The sequence below is a fragment of the Colletotrichum siamense genome, assembly GCF_013390195.1.
Source record: "Colletotrichum siamense strain Cg363 chromosome Unknown KSG_Cg363_contig08, whole genome shotgun sequence".
In the NCBI taxonomy this organism is placed as follows: Eukaryota; Fungi; Ascomycota; class Sordariomycetes; order Glomerellales; family Glomerellaceae; genus Colletotrichum; species Colletotrichum siamense.
In genome coordinates, this window is record NW_023501021.1 from 35665 (window position 1) to 55011 (window position 19347).

Below are 19347 nucleotides of genomic sequence, written 5' to 3' on the forward strand. Positions count from 1 at the left end.
TCCGTCTCCGAATCCTGTGTCAGGTCTCGGCACTTGGTCTATTCGAGATATTTTATCCGGTGTTCCTATACTGTCGATATTACCTGCTCATGGGTGATCGCTTTGGACTAGCTCTTAACAGAGATCAATCGATAAAACGCCCGGGTAGTTTGGGTATCCCCTGCACGGGGGCAACCGAACGGTATAAGCCGCGGTACTATACAGGATGACTCTGACTCGGGAGAGAGGGCTTAACTGGTTCAAGCTTCAGATGAAACAGGGTGCCCCGGCCATGAGGTAAGATAGCGGGACACTGCGCCCACTTCTTCGAGAGGTCCACGCCAAAGAAACATGTCGGAACGGGAGCACTGCAAACATGGCGGGGCATCTTTCAGCTGGTGTGAATCAATGATGTCAAGGTACGACCGTTGTTGTTGTTGGTTGTTGCTGGAAGTCTTACTTCCGAGTGGGATGCCCTAGTGCTTGGGGCCATATTACCTGCCCGAACAACTTGAGACGGGATCAACATCATTATTTTTGGACATTCTCGGCAATCAATAAAAACTTCGTCCAGTAAACAGGTGCCAGTTGAACGGCACACAAATACGTTTGAAAAAGAATGGGCGAGGGCTCCCGTGAGGTACCATCGGGCAGTTTTGATACATGACAACACCGAAAATAGGACAGTTTGTCGGCAAGTGGATTACGATTGTCTGCCCAAGATTGACAAGCAGAGTGGCATAGCAAGCAGTGGACTAGATACTAGACAAGACGGGAAGCAAAATGAAACTTTTTCAAACCTCATAGTCCTTCATCTAGCATGACTGTACTAGAAAAGAGAAGCCTTCATTTCACTTCCACCTGAACGTGGCTGCTGCGTTCAGTGACTTTGCGTTTGCGCGAGAGCGTCTGTCATCAGCCTCATTCTTAATTATCAGCCAAAGCTTTTTGATCTCAATTGCCCAGGAAGTTGCGTCCTGCGCAACGTGGACAGATTAACTCAGCTTTGGCTGGTACGTGCGAGGGTGCGTCCCGAACGAACTCCAGAACGCCGAAGAACGCCGTTTGGCTGAGATCCTCCAGGGTTTGCAAGTTATCCTAAGCAGGGCCAATTGGATCTTGCGGGTAGCAGCCTGGGTGACTGATCTCAAACTCAGCCATTGCAGGAGACGAGTGACAGCATTGCGACATCGATATCATCCGAGACTTTGATCGAGCATAAAAGCTTTCAGCAGCTAGGGGCCGGAATACTACGTTATGTAGGCTGGTCCCTTGCCCATGTATCCGCAGCAAAAAGAGAGTCGGCTGGGATGTTCACTTTGAGGATGGGAAAGGTGTGCCCTTGCTGCGCCCCGATGTCTGAGCGAGTTGCCTCGCTGGAGGGTCGATTTTACTGGTGCCATCAGACAACGCAGAATCAATTGCTACCACGGCAAATACAGTGGAACACTTCTAGACAGCCTCAGGGGCGCAGAGGAACGAACGCTACACGGCATGGCTGCACCGAACGTTGGATGTCCCTTGATCTGTATTCATGGGCACTAAAAGACTTGGCTATGCCAAGCAGCCAGGTATTGATCTTTGCGCATCAGTCAGCTTTCGATTAGCCCCCGCGCATCGTGTTTGCTGGCTTCCCCTGATCTGCCCCTCTTGTTGAAACATTTTCGCATCCTTTCAGCTGCGGGACCTAAAAGCCCCATGGTGCGGCGGGCAATAGGCTACGGGCGATCGTCCTTAAGCGCCGCTAGCAAAACGCGGGGATTCAGCATGGTGAAGCTGGAAGGTGTCACCCCAGGCTCAGCCAGGCCAGGCCAGGCCAGTGTGCGACTGGGAGCTATCGCTGCAGGTATTGGGTGACAAGGATATCGATTGTAAGTTGGCGTTTCGCATGAGAAAAATATATGATTCAGCTCATATTGCCGTGGCTATTGTTGAAGATCCGCTGGTTGAGAAGCAATTGGCTGGGGCGAGTCCGAGTCGAAGCGTGTCGTGCTGCCAGTTGGATCAAAATACTGGTGGAATGTGGGGGAGGTCGCGGCTTTTGGTGAGTGAGTCTCGGTGAAGTCGGGTCCGGGTGTTATGTGGGATTACCTCTTGTGCCAGTGAGGTGACGTGACTAGGCGCGGAGGCGGTGAAGAAGTGTAAGACACGGCCCGAGTGCGATGGATTCGTGGCGACGTCTGCGTACTTGTGCACATTCCGCCTTGTTCTTTGGGGTTTTGCCTTTCATACTTATCCATCCTCGTTCGATTCATTCGATTCTGATTTCGCCTGAATTGTGTGAAATGCATCCGTCGACGGTGCAACGGTCTCTCCACAAGCCTCTCGTCCTACATGTGAACCAGGCAATCGGGAGCGGAGCGACTGAAATGACATCATGCCGCAAGGGGCTTGAAATGCTCGATTGATTGGCAATCGGCTGGGCCATTTTCACAGCCTGCGCTCTGCATCTTGAATTCGTATGACAATCCGCAAAAAAAGGCCTGCGCTGCTAGGCCTCTAGCTCAGTCGCCCAGCAATCATATCTCGGAGTGGACACAAACCGCGTCAGTTGCTGGACCACAGAACGTGACCCCGATCTCATCGGGCTGAACAACACCGTGTCTTGCTATGACGCTGGGCATCACGTGAGCGGGCGGGTCACCGAGCCAATCACACGCGGAGATGCTGCGACCAACTTGCTACCTTGTTGTTCTGCCGTGCTGCCTTCTCTTTCGTCACCTCAGATCTTCCTTCGGCATTCATTGATAAATTGACATGATGGAATCGGTGGCTTCCTCGTCTGCTAATCTCTTTATCGACAATCGCAACATTTGAGCACCATGTCGCGAAAATTAGCACCGTTGCTACCAGCCGTCGACAGTTCGGGGCTGTCGCCTTTCGACATTTCGCGCGAAGATCAGGCGAAGAGGAAACGCGTCGGTACAGACATTGCCTGCAATCCATGTCGTAAAAGAAAGACACGCGTGAGCTGGGACTTGTCGTTCATCCTTCATTGTCGCTGCTAATCCCTGATGGCGTTGATTTTGTAGTGTGATGGATTGCGTCCAGCCTGCCAGGCATGTCTCAAACGATCAACCGAATGCATATACGTCGAAAAGAAGGAGGGAACGAAGACCGCACAGTCGCCCGAGGTCCTCCAAGAGCTCTTCGATCTCATGCGAAGTGTTCCAGAGGATCAGGCTTTGCAAATGCTCTGGTCACTGAGGTCCAATGATGACCTGGCTTCGGTTCTCGCTGCCGCAAAGGCCGGCGTGCGCAAAAAGACCCATCCTCCCGATCAATCCTCGATGAGATCAAAGCTGCCAAAAGAATCATCTTTGGAGCTAGAGCTGATGGTCAAGAACCCAACCGCCTACCCAAAACCCAAATTGTCCCTCACGGCATTGGAACGTGCCGGCCTGCTCGGTCCCAAAAGGCTCCGCCGGTCAAAGTCCCTAGACCACCAGTATGTATGTCCCGTCGTGCTCCAATCTGCTGCTATGCAGCTTCGTATGAGGCTGACGTTCCCACCGATCCCACATGGACCTAAGTCCTGAGCCTCATGGCAATCTGGCGTCCGTCAAAAGCACGATCATTGGGCCCGTGAACGGCTCATTCGGTCGCCGGTATGATCCTGTTCATTTGAATGGACGTTCAGATTCAGCCTCGGCCCAACAAGCGTCTCCTGAGCTATGCGATCCCCGCCTCCATCATCTTAAAATCAGCTTCTGGACAGACGTGCCTATCACAGACGACTATGCGAAACAAGTGATATCATTGTACATGATGACAGACCATCCTTTGTTAGGCGTCTTCGACCCGAGTCTGTTTATTACCGACCTTGTAGACCAGAAAGATACACACTGTTCTCCTCTTCTTGTTAACTCGCTGTTGTATTGGGGATGTGTAAGTAAAAGGGGCTCGAATTCCTGTCTGAAAATCGCCGAAGAGTTACTAACAGTAGATGGATGAAAAATTAGCAAATGTATACTGCCATTGAGGAGAGTGCAAAAAAACTTGCAGAATCGTTCTGCAAAGAAGCAGAAAGGCTGTGGTTAACCCAGAAGAATAATGATTCACTGCTCAACGCGGCCAGCTCTCAGCTGTTGAGTCTTGCTTACTTGGGACAGGGGAAGGATCATTACGTACTCAAATATCTTTCCACTGCTCTGCGTATGGGCACTCGCTTGTGCCTGTTCGGGGTCGAGGCGCCGCAAGCAATAAACAACATCAAACGGTTGTCACCAGAGATGCAAAGAGCAAGCTCATTCACCGCATGGGGGGTGTTTAATTGGGGAGTGTGCGTGTGTCTTTGCCCCGATTTGCCTTAATCCCAGCAGCTAACAGTGTAGACTCATGGCCCTATTTTATCAACAACCCGGGCTGGAGTACCCTGGTCATCCGCCGGTACTTTCAATTCCAGGGGTTTTAAGATCGGATTCTCCTAGCCCTGGATCGAGTAGCCCGCGTGCCGATCCTTCGGAAGCACTTCCTCCATACATGGGCAGCACCTTTTCTACATTATGCCAGTTCTGGCGCATCCTTCACGGCGTCACATTATCCTACTATAAGGACAAGCCGACTTCGTTAACCGAGCACGCGTCGATCGATTTTGCGGAGTTCAAATACCGCGAGCTCCTGGCGTGGATAGAAGGACTACCATCTGACCAGGCCTTGAAAGATCATTCCCCTCACCATGTTGTTGTTTTGCAGTACGAGCCCTACTTTATTCCAAATCTTTCACGATGATACTGACGCTTTTTCACCAGCATCTGGTTCCATGCCGCCATTCTGGACCTCTTCCGACCCTTCCTACATAGCACCGCCCGCGAACGACAGCGCCTCAAGACATTTTCTGCTCGCCGCAGCTATCCTGAAGCAGCATTCAACGCCTCTGTCAACCAGTTGAAGCAACTTGTTGTGAGGTATCGGTGCAATTACGAGTCTTCCGCCTACACAATGCTTTGGCAGACGGCCTTGATATACGTCGCAAACGCGGTCCTTCACAACACTGAGGATCCCGAATGGCGACTTTATTTTCTGGCTTGTATATATGGATACGAGGGTTTGAGAACATCATACCGGGTTGCCGAAGTCATCTCTCGAGGACTATTAACCATGTCGCTCCAAGAGGGCGACATATCTGGCAGCGAGGCACGGCATTTGCTCAAGCAAGTGACTGAACCCGAGGGCGCCGGCGGCAAGGGCGATGTGAGAGCTACTTTTATGGCAGATCTTGATTTAGCGATGACTGATCCTGAGGCGGCGAAGGTGGAGAATTTGGCCAAAAGGTTCGAAGATATGGCTTTATTTAGCGACTTCACGACCATGGACGATGAAGAGGCACGGAGGTTCCAACGGATAGAAACACCAGATTGAGCGGAGTGAAACACGTCTGCATTAATATTATCTATTCAGCTGACTCTGGCTGACCAATTGCTTCCCTCCTCCTTCGCGTATAAATATGTGCAAGAAAGACCCAAACTCCGTGGTTGTCCCAGCCAACCTTCTCAATCCTAGAACCTACAACTCTTGATTAGTCAACGCCCGGATGTGGAATACAACGTGACACTTACGAAAAGCTTTCATTATAGAACCAGACCTCTTCAGCTGCGGCCTTTCCTTGCATGATGCGTTGCTGTGCAGTTGCAGCGCATTGCCTTAAATCAAAGACCATAGAGGATGGTCCACAGACGACCATGCCCACTGTCCCTTGCTTCTCGGTTGTTGCTTGCGCAATCAATGGAATGCTCGGCCGTCCTGTCAGGGATTGAATATTGATCGGACCCGTAGTAACACTTCCTTTCGTCGAGACGGCCGTTGAGTGATCCATGACTTCTTTATCATTTGGCGTTCCGGGCTCGGACGCGGAGGGTAAAATTTGGCTTGACGGGCTAGTCTCATGAACCTTGACAACCACACGCATCGCCTTGATGTCTTCCGTCGCAGCATGCCGTTCGGCAATATCGTTCAAAGCTTGGCAGTACCACTCTCGGAAACCAGGATCTCTTGAAACCACAACCACCTCGAGTTCCGATCCGACGTAATGTCTTTCCATGAAGTGTTCAATCATTGGCAATGAGAATCCAGCACCGGCTCCACCAGCAACAACCAGTGTTTTGTCAAAGCCTTTGAACCATCTGCTGGTCACCCCTCCGTAAGGTCCGTCGAGAAGAACAGGTACTGACATGCCAGGAGATTTCTCTGCAAGCTTTGCCAATCTACCAGTTATTCCGCCTCTGGGTTGCAAGTAAAAGACCATTTGACTGCGTTTACCACGCTGAGGAACCGAAGAGATAGTAAACGGGTGCGCGGTGAGTGCATGGAGGCCGCATGTTAGGAAGCGTAGGTACACGTGTTGTCCAGGGGTCCACTTCGTATTGGTCTCAATGGTGACCATAAGAGAGTCTTGTGTAGCCTTGGAAAGACGTGCATGGCTGACCCCATGTTCCATAAAGGTCTTGAACTGCGAATAGAACCAGGAGAGCGAATAGAGGACGGCAGTAGCAATAAAGTAGTCCCAGGACGTAAGACGGAAGTCGCAATGAATGAAGAAGAAGATGAAAAAGACCGCAGCAGCAAAGAGATGTGTTGCCTTGAAGAATTCGTAATACCGGTCGCTTAGGTGGCGTCCACGAGTTAGCTTCACTTCCAGAAGAATTCAACAACCCAGGCAACAGTAACGTACCGGATCCAACGAATAGACATGAAAGTTAGCCAGGCCTGCGCTATTAGAGCAATAACACCGGTAACCCATATTCCTCCATCATTGAATGACTTCACAATGTCTCCCTTCCAGACATGAAACACGATGAACGGGAATGTGTGAACAAGGGCGAGAGCGAACATGGCCCATGCAACCCAGTTGTGCCATAGATTGAGCTTCTCATGTGATATCCCGGTAAGGGTCGAAATCGGGTTTGCTTTGGCGCCGAGGATGCTACAGCTGTCAGCCTTTCTTGTCGGGATACATGATCGCACTTGAGACCACCTACAAGAGGAACGGCATACACGCCAGTGCCATGTACCCAGCTCGCGTGGCAATAGGTGGTGAGTTGCCGAAGCTGATCTGCCTAGTGTTTGGCCAGTAGTAGGGCCGGGGACCTAGAGTCATGGCTAACACCCACTAAGTCAGTCAAACAAACTCCTTCGTCGTCTGAATGGTAAAGTCAGAAGGGTACCTAAGAAGAATACAGCACCCGCAGCACCAAGAATATAGGCTGCCAAAGACTGCGTATTCCATGACCCCATGCGCCAACTTTTGTAAGAGATGAATCGCCCAAAAGACAAGAAACGCAGCCAGGACGAGTTGCGTCTTATCCGTTCGGGGGCGTAGGTTGATGTTAGGTTACCGATAGCGACGATAAGAATGGCTGTGAGGAAGAAGGCGATTGTTGGAAGGCCATATCGATGGTCGGCTTCGTACCAGAAAACCCAGTATGAGGTTTTCAAAGCGCATTGTTCTGGCGTCATGGAGCACATGCCAGCGTCACGGCTTGAGTGCAGCAAGACCGGCTGGTCCAGCCATGGGAGAGACATGTTGATCGTCCTCTTCGGTGATGAAAAATTCCGTGTAGATTGAAGAACGCGCCGAACAGCTGTCACCAATACCAGCGAGTCGGGGCTGTTTAATGGGAAGAATCAACCACAAAAATGGCTAGGATAGATCTGCTGGGGCCCTTGGCTCTTTGGTGCCAATAAGCCATCGGGAATTTCTAAACAGCGAGCACGTTGTTGACGTAGCATCGAGAGATATGAAAGAAATAACCACGCGCATTGAGAGTGTTTTTTGATCCATTGTCCGGAAAATCATGTGTTACAACTATCAGGGTGTTGAGCGAGTTTGAGAGAGTTACGAAGCATCCTTCGGCACTAAAGCATCGGGTTCCTACCATTTGATACTACGTTGACTGAGAAAATGGTTTATCATTGGCCCAATCATCAAATCCTGGACATAAGCCACGTGAGAAATGGGTTCGATGTTCGCGTTTCGTTCCCCCACTGTCCCGTTTCGACCCCAGAACGGAACTTGGATGCCGTGTCATCCTATTTAGCGCAAGAAAACTTGCTCATATTGCGCGCCGGCCCCATCACCCGGAAACAAGCATTCATGAGCCGCAGTTGCCATTTTCAGGATGCAATCAAACAAAAAGCTTGAGTTTCTCTCTACGAACTGCTCCACCATCAGCATGAACTTGCTCAGCAACTTGTTAGCAAACGCTGATTAAATTGCGCAACACTGTTACTTTTCCACATCATAAACTCGCAAAACATCCACCGCGGACATATTTTGCAGTCTTCACTCCATTCTCAACTTTACCGAACTGAACAAAGAACCAACGAACGACTTTCGACCCTGGTACCGAGATCCTAGACCCAATTTTCCCATCACTCCCATTGAAAGGATCACTCGAGTCAACTGCCCACGATGATGGACATGAATATGGCAACCACAACCGCCATGGCGATGGCAACTTCGACCAGCATGTCTGACAGCATGTCGATGTCTATGGAAGATATGACGATGACGTTTTTCGAATCCTTCACCAGTCCTCTGTACTCCATGTCTTGGTCGCCAACAACGAAGGGACAGTACGCCGGCACTTGTATTTTCCTCATCAGCCTCGCCTGCATCCTGCGATTGCTCTTGGCCCTCAAGCCAATTCTGGAAGAGCGGTTCTGGAGAAACTACCCTGTATACGGGTCAGACAAAGCTTTAGGCCAACATGGTGATGTCGATCCTGGAGCGGGCGTCGCTGTAGTACGGAGAGACATTTGTAGTCGGTGGAGGGGTTGGAGGGCGGGTGCTTCTGCGGCAAGAGCAACCTACGAGGTCATCATTGGCGCTGTTGGATACCTTCTGTAAGCGCTTTTTGTCTGACCGTTAACTCCGGAAATGCCTACTAACCTATCTCCAGAATGCTTGCGATTATGACGATGAATCTTGGTTACTTTCTCTCCGTGCTTGGTGGGATCTGGCTTGGAACCTTTCTGATTGGCGGTCTCGCCAGCAGCAGTGCAACCATCCACTGCTAAAAGCACAATATTGGGGCCCACATAGAAAGAAACGCGAAACGACAATTGGGTTGGGAAATCATTTACCCAGTATCAGTTCTTATTGAAATCAATCGCTCACGGATCTACTACAAAGATGCCAGAGTCTTAATCCATCACATCTCTTTCAAGCCGTCTCCTTGGCTTCTTCCTCCTCGAATTGAACCAGAACTGTTCCAGCTTTGCAGATATCCTAGCTGGTGTTAGCCAATGATATGTACGTTGATGGAGAGGATAACTTACACCCTCCTTATGCGCCAACTTCTTCACCACGCCATTTTGAGGCGATCGAATGACCGTCTCCATTTTCATTGACTCAATACTGCGATGTTGGGTCAGTTCTCAACGGCTCCATGGTCATCCGAGCGAATTAAACTCACACTACCAATGGGGCTCCCTTGGCAACCTTCTGGCCCTCCTCAACCTCGTTCTTCAGGATCTTGCAAGGCATCGGTGCTACCACAGATGCAGTAATCTCCTTCAGTCCAAGGGCCTTCTCAAACCAGGCTGGTGGCATGAGGGCGAGCTCCGTCTTGACGCCGTGTTGAAACACCACGATCTTGGTATCTTGTTCGCTCTGAGAATTCTGCACAACAGTAGACTTGACTCGCTCCGCAGGAAAATACGTCGTTAACGCGCTCGTTGTTGGTGTGTTTGAGAGAGTTTTGCTGACAAGGTTCTCAAAGACCTCTGGCGTCTCTACTCCCTTTCTTGAAACTCGCGCAGTGAATAACTGATGCGCTGTTTGTGTAATGCTTACGTCAACAATCTCCCCCTCCTGCTCGCTGTATGAATCAAGGACCTTGAAAGCAAGCTTGCGTTCTCCTAATGTGCTTGCTTCCCCGAAGCCCAGACTACCGCCGTGCGGCGGCTCGTTCACAAGCTGTGACGAGAGAGAACCCAGGGCAGCCTGAACGAATACCTCATTCTCGATCGGCCTAGGCTTGAAGAGCTCATCTCTCCACTTCTCGATAAACCCTGTCTCAACATCGCCCTCAATAAAGGCCGGCGATCTACATAGCCGCTTGAGAAACTCGATGTTTGTGCTAAGGCCAACTACCTCGTAGTCACGGAGAGCGAGCTCCATGCGGCGAATGGCGGTCTCTCTGTCCTTGCCCCGGACGATAAGTTTGGCAATCATGCCATCGTAAGCCTCCGAAACGGTATCTCCCTGTACAAATCCAGCATCGATGCGGATGTCCTCGCTCGTCTTGGGTGTTGTGAGGTGAATCAAATTTCCAGAGTCGGGCATAAATCCTTTCTCGGGGTTCTCGGCATAGATGCGAGCCTCAATGGCGGCACCGTGTTGCTTGATATTTTCCATAATTTCTTCCTGTGTCAGGGGCAACTTCTCGCCGGCGGCGACGCGGAACTGCCACTCAACAAGATCGGTACCTGTGACCATCTCGCTAACAGGATGCTCGACCTGAAGACGTGTGTTCATCTCCATGAAATAGAATTCACCGGAGTCTCTGTCCAAAATGAACTCGACGGTGCCGGCGCCAACATAGTTGACCGCCAGCGCAGCTTTCCTTGCCTTCTCCCACAGGTCTAGGCGCGTCACATCATCCAGGTCTGGCGCGGGAGATTCCTCGAGGATCTTCTGGTGTCGTCTCTGAACACTACAATCGCGCTCTCCCAAGGCAACACAGTTGCCCAGCTTGTCGGCAAACACCTGCACCTCGACATGGCGGGGTCGCACGATATACTTCTCGACCAGCATGACCTCGCCGCCTTCACCGAAGGATGCCCGTGCCTCAGCTCTGGCACTGCGGAGCTGGGCAGCAAACTCGTCTTCGGTCAGGACGATGCGCATACCCTTGCCACCACCGCCCTTCACACTCTTCAGCAGTACAGGGAACTTGATGTTCTTGGCATGCTGTAACAGCTGATCTTCTCCCTGCTCCGAGCCATGGTATCCGGGCACGCAAGGAACACCTGCTGCTGTCATGATCTCCTTGCTCCGCGCTTTATCACCCATATCCGCCATGGCCTGAGCCGGTGGGCCAACGAAGACAATGCCCTCCTGCTCGCATCGTTCTGCGAATCTGGAGTTTTCGGACAGAAATCCGTATCCGGGATGCAAGGCCTGGATGCCGTGTTTCTTGGCCAGGGAGATGATGCGCTCGCCGTCGAGGTACGCCCTCGGCTCACCTAGAGCAAGGGAATGCGGGGAACAGGCCGCGTGCTGGCTGGGGCTGTCGGGATCCGTGTACAAGGTCGTCGTCCGGATGCCGAGTCTGTCTGCTGTTTTGTGGATTCGCAGGGCAATCTCGCCGCGGTTGGCGATCAGGAGGGAGGTGATGGGAGTAATTTGGCTCGAGGCTGGGATCGACTGGCCGGCCGCAGAGGAGAGCAGACGAGGGAGGGGTCGGACGAGCCGATGCTTCGCTTTCATCGAGCGCATGATGGGCGGCTGTTGGCTGGTTCCTGAATTCTTGAATCCGACAGTCAATTGATTATCTTGGAAAGAGAGTGTAAGGACCTGAAGACGGAGATTGAAGGAATTGCGAGGCAGCTGAACAATGGGAGTCGGCACGCACCAGACCCAAGACCAAGACCAAGACCGAGGTGTTGAAGGAGCTTCGGTTGGTAGCGCTTGTCTATGCGGTGCCGACAATAGCCGGCGGCGCTGAAAGCCGCTGAAAGGCGACCCCAGACCCCAGAAAACCCGGACCGCAGCTGCCGGGGTTCCAAGGCACACTAAATTAGCACCTAGGTACGAAATCTTGAAGTCTTCAGCTACGGACATTCCCTATGATATTTTATGTGGGCAAGTTATTTAATCTTAGCTCTGGTAGAGCTGTGGAAGTTTGTGTCGCTCGTTGGAACAAGAATGATTCCAATAATTGTATGCCCGGTGTTCGCGAGCGATGGTGGCTGTTGCTCGCCGCTAATAGGAGAGGGCGCTCGCCGAGATTCTGCATCGCTGATCCTCCCAAACGTGGTTTACATCCCGTGCGTTTCCAGTGTCTCAACGGCAACCATCAGGTGCTTCATCTGGCTGGCATTATCTTGATACACATCAGTGAAGAATGAAGCTGCTCTGGCGACAGAAAGAGATGGAGGAAGCATCGACGCGCTGATAAGATAAGGGACGAGTATCCTACGTCATCCCGTTTGGGACCCAATCCAGGGCCTGAGTCTGCCCCGCATTAGTCAGCGCCCGAGGGCCATTCTCTGCCCATCTTTCCAGCCCAGCCGGTCAATCTCGCAGAGCTTCACTAGGCGACAGCTCACGATAGCATCAATCACGGCCAGCACCACAACGTCGACATGGAGCAACAAGTGCCCCTCAACTACGAGGCCTCGGCCGGCGACACCAACAAGCAGGTCACCGACACTCTCCCTCAGGAGGTCGTCCAATGCCTGGAGAATGCCCGATTCGTAAGCTCCGAAGCTGCCCCTCCGTTACTTCGATGAAGCTGTTCAGAGCTGCCAGTCGCGAGAACATCTGCTGATTGAGTTGTGCACACATAGCTTCACCTTGCGACATGCACAGACAACATTCCCAACGTCTCCCTCATGAACTATACCTATCTCCCGTCGTCCACCTACTCGACCGGCCCCGTTATCGTCATGACGACGAACCCGGCTTCAAGAAAGACGCATAACCTTCTCTCGAACCCTAACGTCTCGCTGCTCGTTCACGACTGTATGGGCTCATGCCTACCACCACAAACCAATTGCGACGATTGCTGATGTTACGTAGGGTCTTCTCACCGCCCCCCAACTCACGGTCGACGTCCCTCCGGCGGCAGCCCCGGTCCCGAGCACCGCTCCAGCCTTGCCTCCCTGCTTCTCAACCTCAACACCGCCGCGGTGTCTAGCATCAGCGCCACCATCAACGGTACTGCGAGACTAGTCGACAACGGCTCCGACGAGGAGAAGTTCTACCGCGAGGCGCATCTCGAGAACAACACCTTCGACGAGGGCCAGACATTCAACCCCAGCGTGCAGGCTGAGGACGGCGGCAGGGGATGCTTTGTTGCGGGAGAGGAGGTGAGAGTTATTGTGGTCACCATCAAGGAGATGAGAATCAGCGACTGGAAGGGTGCGGTACGGGATTACGTCCTTACGGAGGGCGCTCCTGCCACCCAGGTCAACGGCGTAAGGTAGGATAAGTCTTGCAATGCGACGACGTTGTTGATTGAATCGGGTGCCTGTGAATGTATGTGCAATATTGACCGCCCCTTGACTTGAATGGCAAACCTTGAGTCGAGAGTTACGATCAAAGGCAAGCAACCTTCATCCTCAACATGGGGATCGTGCAGTATTAATTCCATCATAGTTGACGCGTAAGTTTACCGTAGATGACGCCGATTGGGACAAGGGACCTCCCGCAACTCGAAGACAAGAAACTGGCCATGCAACGTATCATGACCGCCAATCAAGCCTACACGGTAACGAGAGGTTTCAACTCAGCACCGCCAAAACGGCGGCCGTTCAAGCGGCTCGGGATAAGCCGTCGGCGGCGCAACTCCCCCCGGCAACAAGTCCTCCACACCGCGGTAGATCTTTCGGGCGGAAAAGAGCCGGGAGCTGACACCTCTTCGTCCAATTCTCCTCCGACCCCTCCGTATCACTGTAAGTCTCTCGGTCAAGCCCCTCCTTCCAAACATGGTAACCCCTTCCCACCCTTTCGTAATATGCATCCCAGAGCGCCTAGCGGGATCGACAAATGCCATGTGTGTTGTTCGGGGACTGTCCGACAGCAACACTGTCTCCGTCGAACCACTACGGCAAATGTGCAATGCAAGCTACGGTTTGATCACCACGCTCTCCAATGAAATGCTGCTGATGTGCTTGGGGGCGAAAACATTTGCCCTTTCAGTCGTAGAGGAGGGGGCTAGAACAAGGTGTTAAGGGCATTTAACCTACACTCCTGGACCATGCAGTAGCCGCAGGTAAGGTTGAAACATTTCAGGGATCATGGCCACTCGGGGGCTTTCTGCAACGGGTTGATATTCGGCAGATTATTGTGAGCTCTGGCTGGACACGTCTTTATGCATATCAAAAACAAGGAGATGCCGCTCAGATTCGAGCATATGGAGAGTCCTAGTGCAACGTCGGCTGCCGCCGAAGAAAGCCCGAGTCTCCTCGGGTCTTCAAAGGCCGATCGAAACTATCATGTCGGCAAATGTTGATGGCGGGGGATATGGAGGCGCAGGATGTGACTCGCCAGGACCATCTAGTCCTGGCGTGAGGCAAATCGCCCATTCTTGACTTGCTTTTCACTTTATCTGTCGTGTATTGGCACACGTTGGGATGTCAATTATATTGTAGGTAGTATTTACGTTCCTGAACGGTTGTCCAGAACCGTTGGAAACAGAGCATCCTCTAAAAACATCATTGCATCGGTTTCCTCGCAGTGACAAAAGATCTGGATGATGTATTAGCGAGATGGGGACTGGGAAAGAGTTATCGAATGCAACTTACACTTTTCCGTAAGCCTCGTTCGCCGGGTCCCGCGACTCTTTGTGGACTCTCTGCAAGAGGGCCCGGGTATCATTCTCGTCCCAACCTCCTTTCGCGAATACGGCCAACGAGTAGTTTTCCAGACCTCCTGTCCGTCAGTGACTGCATGTGCCCTGCAAATCAGAAGGGAAACCTACCATATTCAAGCATCTGGGCGAATTGGGCCCCTTTCCTTACCATCTTCTCGTCGTGACCAACGGCTTGTATCGGCACCAAGTCCGACCAACGGCCAACCTTCTCAAATCCCACATCCGTCAAGATGCTGGGAATCTTGGGTATCGGATCAAAATCCACGCCCGCAATCTGTGCCATCTGCGCAAATCGCAGTTCGAACTCGCGACAGCCTGCCATAGGGCCATTCTTTTCCTCCTCGTTGGTCGGCGCCGAGGGCTCGTCCGAGCTGCTGTCGATGAGATCAAAGTACCGCGGCCGCACCTCCGCAAACTCGATCATGCCGCCAGGTTTGAGATGCTCGTACGCCTGTTCGAAAAGGGGCTTCCACTCCGGGACGCCGCCACCCACAAGGTTGCGCATGTGCACGAAGTCAAGGCTGTTCTTTTCCCTATCCCATGGATCTGTCGCGTCTTCCACCTCAAAAACGACGTTCGAGGGAACGTTAGTCGGCAACAGTGCTGCTGACAAGTCGACACCCATAATCTTGGCCTGAGGGTACTGCTGCGCCATCTCAATTGCCCAATTTCCCGTCCCTGAGCCAATGTCAAGGATGTTCAGGGGCCGGTCCTTGGGAAGCTTGGTAGCCGTAAGACCGCCTTCCAAACAGAGTTTGAACAGCTGGTGCTGGATCTCCAGGCGGGCACGTTCAGATTCATCGTTGGGCATGAGAAGAATACCGGACCCGTGGTAAGTGTGGCCGTAGGAGCGGATAGGTGGAAGTTCGTCCACTGAAACGGAGCTGTAATCTGAGCCAGCGTCCGAGTCGTCGCCGTCATCATCATCATTGCCGTCGTCGCCTTCGTCACGATCTGTGGTGTGTGCCTGAGCTGCCCGGGAATGCCGCCTCCGGTTCTTGTGGTCGTCCCGGTCTCTGGTTGCGCCGGTACGGTCGGCCCTGCGTCCGGTGCTATTGCCGACGCCGGGGTCTCCGGCTACGGCGTCTACGTCTTCCCCCATGGATGCGTTGCGGCAAGCCTGTCCAGAACTTCTAGATGGTAAAGAATTCCAAGACGGCTGTTAATCAAAGTAGCAACGGTTCTTCTGCTGAGGGTATGCTCGTGACCTAAACTTGTGTTTGCTGTTCTCCCTCTAGTGTATCGAAAGTTGGTGGCGGCACTAGTGGACTTTGTACTGCCCAAAAGGTGATTCTGTGTCTTTGGCGGGTGACAGCGCACGTGGAAAGGCTTCAAAATTCCCGCGAAGAGAGGTAATGAGGAAAGAAGGGGCGATGTCCTGAATGTGTCTCAGACACGGGCAATGTTGGTCTGGCGTACGTCGAATGGGTCAAAGGGTAGCGGATGCCTTGGTTTTGTCTTCCTTGGGGTAAGGTAGGAATTGGTTGATGGTGTTGTTGGTAGTCGGGAGAAAGTGGCCGAGGTGGAGGACAAGGGAAGCCGGTTTGGTTTCAATGCTCGGCGTGCAGATAAAGGGACCGACACAAGGAAGACAAAGAAGGCTTGGCTGAGTACGCAGGACAAGACCGGACGAGAATGGCAAGGGCTAACATCAAGATTAAGGGGGGGGGGGGGATGGGAAGAAAAAGAAGAAGGGACGGCTGGGCTCATGAAGGGAGTCAAGAGTCGGAGGAGCAGTGACAGTGACAGTGACCGGCCGCGGAGACTCGGCCGGTCTTTTCTCAACGGGAATTGTAAAGTACTTGGGCGTGGGATTTGCGACCTGTTGGACTGATCCTTGAAATGTATGGAATGACCACGACGCCCTTCTTTTTCTTCTCTTGGGCTGGCCTGCTACTTGCTGCCAGGACCTGACGCCATCAAATCACTTTCACATCCCGGTCGGAGCACCTACCCCCAGAAGAGTGGGAGCTTGGATGCCATGATTGCCATGGATGGGCCGCCATGGAACGTGGGACGTGGTGGATGTGTGTGCCGCCTGGGGCACATGAAAATCAGCCATACGGGGGTTGTTGATTGACATGGCGGAGGGGAAGAAAAAAAAAAATTGTTCGAGAACCCCCTCTCAAAAGTCCGATGTGCATGCAGCGAAGAGGGGACAGGGAAAAGAACGGGGCGGTTAGGCTGTGGCTGGCGCTGGTGTTACTGGCTACAGCGAAGAGGGATGGGTTGCATGTGCAGGAGAGAATCTATACTGCGACCTAAGCTTGCTGCACTAAAAGGAACATGAGAACGGCATCTCTCTGGGGCCTGTCCGTTGCAATCAAGAGCAAGGATGAACTGCAGGGGAGAAAGAGGTGATCAGGACCGGGGCAGACATGGCCTGGCATGGCATGGCCTGGTTCGGAGACAGACGAAGCATACAAAACGCAGGCAGGCTTCGTGTTGGTGAATGTCTGATGAGTGCAGCAGAGAGGGATCGCCAGGGCAAGTTTCCTGTCTCCTCGGCCAGGGACGAGGAGACAGGAAACGCAAATCGGGCAGCCAGTCGAGTCAAAGTCAGAAATCAAATCATACCATATCCCGGCTCTTCAACCGTTCGCCGTTGCTCTTTTCCAGTCAGATGGTGAGATTTGAGTCTAAGCGCCCTACGCGTACGTATGCCATCTCTGCGACCAAACTCTCTCATCTTTTTCCGCACATGGGATCCCTATTCTCGCCCGTTCAGTATCAAAGGTCAATCTCATCTCCCTCATCCCGTCCCGTCCATCCCACGCCACTTCGTCGCCTCACCCACCCTGGGCCATAGCGCACATCAGCCATAACATCACCTTGTTCTAACCTCCTGGCGCTTGAACGCCCGTCTCTGCGTGCGTAGGTTGGCATATCTGGCGGACTACCCATGAGATCAACCATCCTGATCCAAACTCAACGCGGCATTCACTTCATCACCTCGCCCGTCTCACTGCTCTTCTGCGGGCACTAATTCGTCACTATCAACGGCCAGATACCACCCAATACAGCCCAAAAGATTCACTACATGGCGGGATGCAACCTTGGTCGGCAGGGCGTTTCTACAGTCTGCTTCCTCTACCACTAGTGGTTGACTAGAGGCACAAATCCCCCTGGTCTTCAACCAAACAAGTCCCACACCATAGATCGCTGGTTCCCTGTCGCCCTTCTGCAGGAAGCCCGGCCCGAAGCGGTAGACCACCACGAAGACCTCACGCCGAGAGTCTGAGAAAGAGAAGAGCAATGCCCGTCGCTATTTGACTATTTGATCACTCGTTCGCGGCGCTTCTCAATCTTGCCTTGCCTCTTGACTGCGTAACATGCAGTGTCCTCCTCGGAGATGGCACAAACTACAACCCACCTAGCTTACTGTACCCTGACGGCGCAACTCGCGGCCAATCCCCAATGCACGGAAGCTTGCGAGAACTCTGTGGGAGAAACTGCTGCCCACCCTCACAAAAAAGCCACGAGGGTGACTTGCCTACCTGGGGAGCCCCAACCGCCCAGGGTGCCACGCTACATTTTGCTTGTCAAATGTGGTGATGTGATGCCCATGCCATTCGAGAAGGAGGAGCCCGGCACATGCTGGAAAATGAAATTTGACGAAATGAATTATGGGGATTGTTTGCGTCCAAAGCGATGCGGTGAGGCAGAGATTCACTAGTTTCAACTCCATGCTCCTTCTCCATCAAGGGTTTTTATTCTATTATTCTACGTACCAGCATCTGCATCCGTGTCTTGTCTTTCTCTCTCGACTCCCCGCAACTACTGCTTCAGCCTCTCTGCTCATTGACGTCTGTCGCATATCCATCCTGTTTTGCTCGTCTGGCAGATGGGTATTATGACAGCTCTGACAGGGCCCAGATTTCCATCTCGCCTGGTTCTGCTGCTCTACTTCGGCGAAATTGCCGCAGCGATGGATCTCTCAACCTTGGCTGCATGTCTTCCTCGGCCAACTTCTTGACGCGCCGTCGGCCAACAACTTCACTCGAGCTGGCCGTCAGTCTGCCTCCGCGCGCGTGAGCGGGACTTTGCGGATCAAACCCGCCAGTTTCTCCAGCTTCAGACTTTGGCGTCGGAGCGACCGGTTCTCGAGGCGCAGCTCATGGGTTACATTGCTTTTGAGGAGGGAACCAACACCGACTTGAGCCTCTCTTGACTCACGTATTCGACTTGTCACGGGTGTTTCTACACCGACTTGGGCTTCCAAAGCCAATCAGCACCCAAGCTTCTTTTTTGGCTTCCCGCGGCCAACAACCTTCAGGGCTGCGTCTCCGTCACATCATCCATGTGTTGAGACAAGTAGGGCTAAAGACACGAGTCCGGCGAGCCTCGGCGAGATGCGAAAATGGGTCTCATCGCCGTCTCTTGGGCGGCTGTCAACATTGGGATTGGATCAGTCCTTCGCTCGTGGCAATGGGGCCTGCACCACAACCTTTGCCGTCACAAAAGGCGCATCCGACGCCGCCAATCAAGCACACTTCCGCGACATCTCATTCCGCTCGTCACAAAACTTTGCTCCAATTCTTTTTCTCTTGCAGGCAGGAAAACAAAAGATCCAACTTGCCGCAGATGCTCTGCATGTATTGATACATCGGCATTTGATGAGGGTATCTAGATAGGGCACCTAGTGCAAACAGCCAGGTTGGGGGAGACCCGGTGAGGATGCAACGGCCAAGTTGCAGTGGGGGATGCCAGCTCATCTAGCTCATCTCCCCGCTCAATCCAGTCACAACAAGGCAAGCTAGGCGGCCTGGAGCTCCATAGTCGCGTGGCTTGACGTGTTTCCCGGGCTGGTCCGATATGATGTGAA

The 19347-nt window shown here is 52.7% G+C and overlaps 6 protein-coding genes across 6 annotated transcripts; 3 read left to right on the forward strand and 3 right to left on the reverse strand.

Moving 5' to 3' along the window:
* Nucleotides 1-4461: 4461 nt before the first annotated feature.
* Nucleotides 4462-5340, forward strand: CGCS363_v011627 (uncharacterized protein; the record flags this gene model as incomplete). The annotated part of the gene is made up of 2 exons (XM_036643476.1): nt 4462-4673; nt 4731-5340. 2 exons carry the CDS (start codon nt 4462-4464, stop codon nt 5338-5340), a joined length of 822 nt encoding a protein of 273 aa, XP_036491021.1.
* Nucleotides 5341-5477: 137 nt separating this feature from the next.
* On the reverse strand, nt 5478-7500 carry FRE7-0 (Ferric/cupric reductase transmembrane component 7; the record flags this gene model as incomplete). The annotated part of the gene is made up of 5 exons (XM_036643477.1): nt 5478-5484; nt 5538-6581; nt 6650-6901; nt 6957-7077; nt 7314-7500. 5 exons carry the CDS (start codon nt 7498-7500, stop codon nt 5478-5480), a joined length of 1611 nt encoding a protein of 536 aa, XP_036490463.1.
* A 922-nt stretch (nt 7501-8422) lies between these two features.
* On the forward strand, nt 8423-8997 carry CGCS363_v011629 (uncharacterized protein; the record flags this gene model as incomplete). The annotated part of the gene is made up of 2 exons (XM_036643478.1): nt 8423-8823; nt 8880-8997. The coding sequence occupies 2 exons, from the start codon at nt 8423-8425 to the stop codon at nt 8995-8997; spliced, it is 519 nt and encodes a 172-aa protein (XP_036490464.1).
* Nucleotides 8998-9142: 145 nt separating this feature from the next.
* Nucleotides 9143-11422, reverse strand: CGCS363_v011630 (Methylcrotonoyl-CoA carboxylase subunit alpha; the record flags this gene model as incomplete). Its single annotated transcript, XM_036643479.1, has 3 exons — nt 9143-9208; nt 9259-9337; nt 9396-11422. 3 exons carry the CDS (start codon nt 11420-11422, stop codon nt 9143-9145), a joined length of 2172 nt encoding a protein of 723 aa, XP_036490727.1.
* An 869-nt stretch (nt 11423-12291) lies between these two features.
* Nucleotides 12292-13134, forward strand: CGCS363_v011631 (Pyridoxamine 5'-phosphate oxidase C1952.08c-like protein; the record flags this gene model as incomplete). Its single annotated transcript, XM_036643480.1, has 3 exons — nt 12292-12402; nt 12496-12670; nt 12728-13134. The coding sequence occupies 3 exons, from the start codon at nt 12292-12294 to the stop codon at nt 13132-13134; spliced, it is 693 nt and encodes a 230-aa protein (XP_036490470.1).
* Nucleotides 13135-14364: 1230 nt separating this feature from the next.
* On the reverse strand, nt 14365-15624 carry CGCS363_v011632 (Secondary metabolism regulator LAE1; the record flags this gene model as incomplete). The annotated part of the gene is made up of 3 exons (XM_036643481.1): nt 14365-14398; nt 14455-14581; nt 14631-15624. 3 exons carry the CDS (start codon nt 15622-15624, stop codon nt 14365-14367), a joined length of 1155 nt encoding a protein of 384 aa, XP_036490672.1.
* Between the last annotated feature and the right edge of the window lie 3723 nt (nt 15625-19347).